The sequence below is a fragment of the Panthera uncia genome, chromosome A2 (assembly GCF_023721935.1).
Source record: "Panthera uncia isolate 11264 chromosome A2, Puncia_PCG_1.0, whole genome shotgun sequence".
NCBI lineage: Eukaryota > Metazoa > Chordata > Mammalia > Carnivora > Felidae > Panthera > Panthera uncia.
Window position 1 is genome coordinate 105,122,165 of NC_064816.1, and position 8,870 is coordinate 105,131,034.

The 8,870-nt window shown below is 38.9% G+C and overlaps 2 protein-coding genes across 7 annotated transcripts in view; one reads left to right on the plus strand and one right to left on the minus strand.

Moving 5' to 3' along the window:
* SOSTDC1 (sclerostin domain containing 1) overlaps positions 1–7,402 on the minus strand; it is a 66,484-nt gene extending 59,082 nt beyond the window's left edge. Inside the window, exons 1-2 of one of the 2 annotated variants that reach the window (XM_049641585.1) lie at positions 7,345–7,402; positions 6,821–6,966 (exon numbers count right to left, since the gene is read on the minus strand). In XM_049641585.1, coding sequence (XP_049497542.1) covers positions 6,821–6,824 — 4 coding nt within the window. In that variant the 5' untranslated portion in view covers positions 6,825–6,966; positions 7,345–7,402. Of the gene's footprint in view, positions 1–6,820; positions 6,967–7,190 lie in introns of both variants that reach the window. The other variant, XM_049641584.1, reaches the window with a different exon arrangement.
* A 107-nt stretch (positions 7,403–7,509) lies between these two features.
* The window catches only part of LRRC72 (leucine rich repeat containing 72), a 41,890-nt gene continuing 40,529 nt past the window's right edge, over positions 7,510–8,870 (plus strand). For 4 of the 5 annotated variants that reach the window (XM_049641577.1, XM_049641581.1, XM_049641580.1 and 1 more), the window contains exon 1: positions 7,510–7,685. In XM_049641577.1, coding sequence (XP_049497534.1) covers positions 7,593–7,685 — 93 coding nt within the window. In that variant the 5' untranslated portion in view covers positions 7,510–7,592. The remainder of the gene's footprint in view (positions 7,686–8,870) is intronic. The other variant, XM_049641582.1, reaches the window with a different exon arrangement.

Sequence of the window (8,870 nt, forward strand, 5' to 3'; positions counted from 1 at the left end):
TTTTCATAAAAAGATTTTAAAAAATTGTTTATTGACTTGCCAATAGTATTATTTGGGTAATGATTTTTTTTAAAGTCAACACAACACAATTTAGATTAAGTTGTAGTTTAATAAAAAAATTTTTTTGAAGTTATCCTTCAATTAAATTACATTATGATAAAAGAGTCAAATTTATTTTTACATCTAAACATGTGGTTGCATGTAGCTAACATTCCAAGAGTAAATTTATCTTTCCAGATTTAAATATTAATCTGGAAATTGTCAGGATGAGAAATTTTGTCAAATGTTTACTACATATGGTAACAGGGACAAGGATTCTTTTGAAAATAACTGAATTGACTAGAGAAATGTGACTTTTTGGCCTTCCTTGTACTTGTAATTTAAATTCATACATACATATAATACAATAATACACATATAAATGCATTAGTTATCTATTGCTGCATAACAAATTACTTCAAAATTTAGCAGCTTCAAATAGTAAACATTTATTATTTCCATTTTGAGTGTCAGGACTCTGAGTGTGGCTCACCTGGGTGCCTCTGGGTCAGAATCTCTCAGAAGGCAGCAAGCCAGGCCAGGGCTATAGTTATCTCAAGGCTTCAGTAGAGGGGCATCTACTCCCAAACTGACTCACACAGCTATTGGCAGACTTCAGGTCCTCTCTCCGGCTGTTGGCCAGAGACAACAATACCTTGTCATGTGGGTCTATAGGTCAGCTCACAACATCATGCAAGTTTACCTCAGACCAGGCCACAGAACAAGACAGAGGGTCCTCAAGACAGAAATTACAGTCCTTTTATAACCTAATTTCAGAAGTGATATCCCATCCTCCTGCCACATTCTATTTACTAGAAGTGAGTCCATAAATCCAGCCCATGTGCAAGGGGAGAGGATTACACAAGGATATGAAAACCAGGAGAGAGAGATCATTGGGGGCATTGAAATGTTGTCTAGTAATAAGGTGTGTGTGTGTGTGTGTGTGTGTGTGTGCGCACGTATGTGTGTGAATGTATATGTATACATATATACATGCATGCATGTACATACTCCCACACATGTATAGAGAGAGAACTTATGCTTCAGATGTCTGATTGTTAAATCATATATGTGACAAAATACAGTATTCTGACTAGCATTTATAAGACTTCTCTGCCAATTTAGGATAAATTTCTCTGTATCAATAACTCATGAAGTCTAAATTGAACAAGGTAAGGGAAGGATTAGTTATTTTAATGACATCACACAATGAAATCCTATAATGGAAATTCATTTTAAAGAACCAGATGACTTCTCTACCCAGTTACCATGCTAATTTCAGGTAGGAGGTCTTCTGTTCCAGGCTCCATGATTTAAAATCCCCTGCTCTCAGGATGCCTGGGTGGCTCAGTTGGTTAAACAATTTACTTTGATCTCAGCTCAGGTCTTGATCTCAGGGTCATGAGTTCAAGCCCCATGTTGGGCTTCATGCTAGGCATGGGCCTACTTAAAAAACTAAATTAAATTAAATTAAATTAAATTAAATTAAATTAAATTAAAAGATAAAAGCTCCTGCTCAGGTCTTCCTCTGGCCTCCCCACCCCCTGATCCTGCCCACCCCATGGGACAAGTGGATGAGCTCACCAGGAGTTCTTGTCCCCTCATCTTTTCCACACTCTATACCTAGAACCCTGATGGGCATGTTCTCCTCTATTCACAAGGGATAGTCAAAGGGTGGCTTTGTGAGGGCATAGATAGAGAGTAGACATGGGGCCCACTGATCTTGGGAGAAAATGTAAAACCACACTGAAGCCAGCACAGGTTTAGAATTGAAAATTATATTATTTGGTTAAGCTGGAGTTCTGTCTAGAGGTTTTTTAGCTGTTCCAGGTAGTCTAGGAAAGTTTCCAAACTTGAACCACCTCCTGTTCCTATTAAGGTAGGTATTTGGAGGATTGTGTGTGAATTTTGGGAGAAAATGGGTTTATGTAAGTAAGCACTAAAATGACTCTTTTCCTGAGAGACTTCAAGAAAAATACATATGGGCAATATTCCTTTAGAACCATGGTGACAAATGTGTCACAGGGTTGGCAAGAGACTGATGCTTCTCTATTTGCTCAGAACCCACAATCACTCTGACAATTTAAACAATGGCAACACTTAGAACATCAGGTAATAGCATCTTGGGCATAGATTCTGGGGATCAGCGAAGGGGTACTTTGAGGACAGAGAAATAGTTTATCTCAGCAGTCTGCTAGGCAGCAGGCATTAGCCAGGAAGAGGAAAGCAAGGGAAGACAGTTGTACAGGATGCTACAAGATGATCTGAATCACTGGGTGACTTTAAGAAATAATTGGGGGGGGGGGGCGCGGAGGGGCCTGGGTGGCTCAGTCCGTTGAGCGTCTGACTTTGGTTCAGGTCATGATCTCGCGGTTTGTGGGTTCGAGCCCCGCGTCAGGCTCTGTGCTGACAGCTCAGGGCTTGGGGCCTGCTTCGGATTCTGTGTCTCCCTCTCTCTGCTCCTCCTCTGCTCACACTCTGTCTTAAAAATAAATAAAGTTTAAAAAAAAATTTTTTTTAAAAAGAAAGAACTGGGAAGCTCTATAGATCTAGCTTGTAGGGCTTAAGTCATTTCCATCTGCATGTTAAAAGTTAAACAACTAACATGAAATGAAGATTCACAGAAATGAAAGACCTAAGCATGAGAAAGGAAGCCATCAAAATCCCAGAGATGAAAGCAGGCCAAAACCTCTTTGACCTCGGCCACAGAAACTTCTTATTCAACACATCTGCAGAGGCAAGGGAAACAAAACCAAAAATGAACTATTGGGACCTCATCAAAATAATAATCTTCTGCACAGTGAAGGAAACAATCAGCAAAACTAAAAGGAAACCGCAGGAATGGGAGAAGTTATTTGCAAATGACATATCAGATAAAGGGTTAGTATTCAACATCTATAAAGAACCTATCAAACTCAACACCCAATAAACAAACAATCCAGTGAAGAAATAGGCAAAAGACATGAATAGATACTTTTCCAAAGAAGACAACCAGATGGCTAACAGATACATAAAAAAATGCTCAACATCACTCATCGTCAGTGAAATACAAATCAAAACCACATGAGATACCACCTCACACCAGTCAGAAAGGCTAAAATTAACAACTCAGGCAACAACAGATACTGGCGAGGATGTGGAGAAAGGGGAACTCTTTTGCACTGCTGGTGGGAATGCAAACTGGTGCAGCTACTCTGGAAAACAGTATGGAGGTTACTCAAAAAACTAAAAATAGAACTACTCTATGACCCAGCAATTGCACTACTAAGTATTTATCCAGAGGATACAGGTATGCTGTTTTGAAGGATCACATGCACCCCAATGTTTATAACCGCGCTGTTGACAATAGCCAAAGTATGAAAAGAGCCTAGATGTCAAATCAAAAAAAAAAAAAGAAAAGAAATCTTCCCATTTGTAACAACGTGGATGGAACTAGAGGCTATTACGCTAAGTGAAATTAGCCAGTTAGAGAAAGACAAATATCACATGACTTCTCTCATATGATGGAATTTAAGATACAAAACAGATGAACATAAGGGAAGGGAAGCAAAAATAATATAAAAACAGGGAGGAGAACAAAACATAAGAGACTCTTAAACACAGAGAACAAACTGAGGGTTGCTGTAGGGGTTGTGGGTGGTGGGATGGCTAAATGGGCAATGGGCATTAAGGAAGGTGCTTGTTGGGATGAGCACTGGGTGTTATACATAGGGGATGAATCACCAGATTCTAGGCCTGAAATCATTATTACACTATATTCTAACTTACTTGGATGTAAATTAAAAAAGAAAAAGAAAAAGAAAAAGAAAAAGAAAAAGAAAAAGAAAAAGAAAAAAGAAAAATCAAAGAAAAAAAATACAGATAACTAATAGGCATTTCAAAGCTACTCATCTTCACTAAACAAATTAAAGCACTGAGATAAAATTTTTCTCCAATTAGTTTGGCAAAATTCAATAAAATGTCATCCTATAGAGATAGGAACATTCCTAGATATGACTCATTAATACCATCAAGGAATTTCACCTGATGTAACATCCAGAAGCATTTATTACAGCATTGATTATCACAGCAAAAAAGAAAAAAAAATTGGCCCAACATAAATGTCCATCAATATAGTAATGAATAATTAAACCATAAGAATAATTACAATGGAATATAATACAAAAATTCAATTCAGTAGTTGAGTTTAAAAGATGGAAGTTCATGAGATGGTAAAGAGAAATATGAAGGCTGAATAAATTATATGGACACTTTTCATTAAAAGGAAAAAACCTACATAGGCAGAAGCAAGTGAGTGAGCCACAGTTTCATAGAGGCTGCAAGATGATATGAGAGTTCTGGGTCAGAGACTAGGGACGGTTTAGTATTCACAGTAACAAGCACAACCAGAGTATGTGTATTTGCACCAATTCCTCCAGCCACAATTTCCAGAGACCTGAGAATCAGGCCAGATGATGTGGTCACATATAATGGGTTATGTTGGAGGAGAGGAACCCTGAACTTGGAAAACCCAAATATTTTATACTAGGCAGTAAAAGCCTGCCTGGTCTCATCTTTATCATAAGGGAGACATTACATTTATTATGCTGCTTAGTAAAAAACCAAAAATACACCTACTCTTTGCTCAGGAGGCAGACACTATATCTTCCAAGGCTATTCATTATAAAAATTTTAAATATAGTCCTGAATAAAAGCAGTCAGTGCCTCTTCCTGTAAGACTTGCAGTAACATGAAAGACTCACGGAGAATTCCATGAATTCTCAATATTCTATTTCATTCGCATTTTGTGTCAACAAACAAAAAAATTGTAGCTGTCAATTAAAATGATATATCATTTTACCAAAACTTAAAACAATGAAAATGTTGATACTCTGCTTATCAAATATCATAAAAAGATATATTTATACATATAAGAATATGCTTTGATTGTGGGTGATTATGTTGCTCATTCTCTGTACATTCTTTACAGTAGAAAATGACAGATAATGATGATTTTATATAATAAATATTTTTTAGCCACTTGGAAAAATAGCATCCAGACTTATTACTGCCCTAATTACTCAGGGCAAAATTAGGAAGATAATATTTAAAAAAATTATTTAGCTTTAAAGATAACCATCACATGCATATTTTTTTCTCACATATTTTCCACTGAAAAATGGTTCTTAAAAAACAATTATATGTCAACAACTCAACAAGAATCTTTCATTCTGAGAATAACACACATTACCTGTCTAGAAGAATGTAATTAAATAATAGATTTTTGTGCTAAACTTTCAACTTCTTCATTTTACTATTAAAGGAACACTTAATCCGCAGAGACATTAAGTGACCTGACAGTGGCCAACAACTAGTTAATGTCAGAGCTGAGACCAAACCCCACATGCCCTGACTTGGAGCACAGGCTCTTTCTTCTTATCCAAAGCCACATACATGATACGATAGAGCTTTCAAACTGGGGTATGCATACCCCTGCAGGCAATGGCAGCGTGCCAGGGAGGTAAAGCCACAGGATAAACACAGGGTGTCTTGCCTCAATGTAAATATTACTCAAAGATTTGAGGCAAGTTAGGGGGAGCAACTTTATTTTTATACTAAAACAAGATTGATTATAAAGCAGAATGTACATTTTACATGGATTTTTGAAAATTCAAGCTGAATTCCTCAGGCTAGACTCCCATCTCATGGAGGTAAAAAAAATCTCTCTGCTCACTCTGCTAAGGATGCTTCTTTTATAAAAACGTGATACCACCCATGTGAGGATTTCTATGATGTTCCTTTACCAAAAAAGTACTTCACTAACCTCCATCTTTGACATTCCATAATTAAATTTGCATTATTTTAGTCTTCATGATCAGTTAAATGGTGAATTTTTCTCCAAGAGAGAACACATTAAGACCCTATAATAAATGAGTTCCTGAGTTCCTTTACTAAAATAGATTTTTTTTAATTTCTTTTTTCTTCTTAATCAACATTAAGTAAAAAGATTTTTTAAACAAGGATAAAATTTTTAAACGTAATCTTAGTAGAAATTATCTGCTTAGTAGTTTACTTACGTAAGATGCTCCATAAAAGTATTTTGCATATGATTCTAATACTCGCATGTGTATAATGTACAAAAACGAGCAAATAGTATGTACTCCCATTTTTTCATGTAGCATCTACGTGAATGATAATCTGAAATTATATAACTCATATTCACAGCAAAAAGGGACCAATAAATTATTTTATGCATTTTCTCAGTGGATCATTCCTCTCAACTGATTTTTACTTCTGGGATAAAAACCACTTCAACACTCTCAGATAATTACTCCTGTGATAACTGGGTAGACGCTTACCCACCCACCTCCACCAGACCCAAATACTTTTAAGAAGTACTAAAAGAGTGTGTGTTTGATTTCTCTACCGAGACAGTTTTGAACACTCTATCCCAACACCAGCATTTTTTTTTAATGCAAGTAGCCTGACTTATTTCTAAAAGCTACATTTAATTTTTAGATTTCAAGTTCAAATTTGGACCCACGCAACCAACTCATACAATTGAACCAACGTTTACTAAATGCAGTGTACTCGGCCTTGGCAGAAAATAGTGATGGCACAGACAGATCTCAAGCATCCCAAGCTAGAGGGAAACAAAACTCACATGAACAAGATCACATGACAGCCTATGCAAGAGGTTCCAATGGAACTAGGGGATCCAAAAAGTAAAAAAAAAAAAAAAAAAAAAAAAAAAAAGACTTAGAGATTGGAAGAGACTTGCAAAAACAGTGACTCAACTTACCCATTTTCTGTCAGAGGGAGGACTTCTCAGCTACTCAGCCAACATGCTCTTCACAATAAGATCCGCCAAGAGTTCCATTTTTCTGTGCACCTGGAATCGTGGGACTCCTCCATAATGCCACCTCCGTGCCCATCCTAAGACTAGGTCTAGGATTAAGCAAGTTAGACATTGGCCTTAGTTCAAAAACGTAAGGTATTCAAAGTCAGCAATCAAAATAAATGTCTTAGGCAATGTTTTTTCTTAGAAATTCAAAATTAATACAGCAGCATTCATGAGAGGCGGAATGTCAAAATTTTAAATAAAGGCAGGATTAGCGGTACTGATTTTTTCCTTTTTCCTACAAGCTCCACTAGGGTTCCAAAGGGTGTACCTTCATCCCCAGCCTCCTCGTGGCGGTCAGTGGTACATCTAATTTTCAGAGAGCTGCGTTTTCTGATACTTAGAGCTCAAATCAATGACATTATTATTACTGGGAGACTGCCTTTGGGGTGCTCTCTCGCACTCTGGTATACATAGCTGATCACCTGCTCTCTGGCATCCACAGCACGCTTCCCCGCACCCCGGGGAAACAGGAGTGCATCCAGGGTGCAACGTGATGAACGCTGCAGGGCCACACGTGAAAACGTCACAGAAGTCAGCGACTGCCTTCAAATCTTCCCTAGTTTGGATTGGTTTCTAGTTGCCGACTTTGCGGTAACTGTTGGTAACAGAACAATGAGCTGCGGGCTGGGCTGGCTGGATAGGAGGTGCTGCTGGCCTCCTGGGTGCCCGGATGGCCTGGGCCCCTGACCATCTGGCCCGCGCCTTCAGACACTCAACGCGCGTAGTCAGTGTTCCGGAAACTGCCCTGGAGATCAGCCTCAGGGTGAGCGGTGCCCTCTTCTCCAGGCCACGAACCCTTGGAATCCTGCGCCAAAGCCCCAGTCAGTTGGAGGCCGCCAGGTGGGGTCGGGCCGGAGGGGGTGCAACCACGGCAAACCCCAGGCCCTGCGCTGGGGCTCGGGGTCCGTAATCTCCGGGGTAGGGTTTGGGGGTGCCTCTGTTCCACACTAGTGGACCGACATGAACCTTTTCCGGCTTGCCATCTGCCGCATATATAACAATGGCGGTTTAGGGAGTAGGCGAGAAAGACATAATCTTGGAGTCTTGACTCTCCAACAAATATATATAACCCGGAAATGCCATTCCCTGAAATGGCATTTCTTCTTTGATGGACAGTAAAAGCAGAGTTGAGGGCAGTTAAGATAAAGGCTTAAAGAATGTTTGGGGAAAAAATGTCAGAAGTGTTAGACATAGGAGCTAGCCAAGTGTTGAAGGGTTCTTGGATTTGTCTGGAAAGGCTTGGGGCTACCATGGAAATCAAGGCTGGGGTTCTCTAAGGAACTGAAGCTCCTGACAGTAAGTCCTAACTAAGCTATGGTGCATGTGAGTTGCATGTAGCTATAGGAGTTTATCATCAGAATACATAAATCATCAAAGAGAATCTTTCTTCTATAGATTCTGATGTGGACTTCATTCTTCTGGGATTTAACAATTCCACAATTATCAAACATTTTTTTTTTCTGTTTTATCTAGATCCTAAGGCATCAGGGCAGTGGAGGAAGCTTGCTGCTATCTTCCCTGTGCCAGAACTGCCCACACCCCAATTCCATGTTGGATTGCTTTTATTTCCCTGGTTTGTTAACCAGTTAATTGGAAATCTGTTCGCACTCATCAGACAACTGACATTGTTGTCCAGATTCAACACCTTTCCTGAGTAATAAATACCCTCTACCTACTACCTTACATAACACTGCAGATTCAGATTCTATTTTCTTGAGGGGCACCAGGGTGGCTCAGTCGGTTAAGCATCCAACTCTTGGTTTCCGCTTAGGTCATGATCTTCCGGTTCCTGAGTTCAAGCTCTGCATCAGGCTCTCTGCTGACAGTATAGAACCTGCTTCATACCCTCTGTCCGCACCCCCTGCTCCTTCCTTGCTCTCTCTCTCTCAAAAGTAAAATTAAATTAAATTAAATTAAATTAAATTAAATTAAATTAAATTAAATTAAA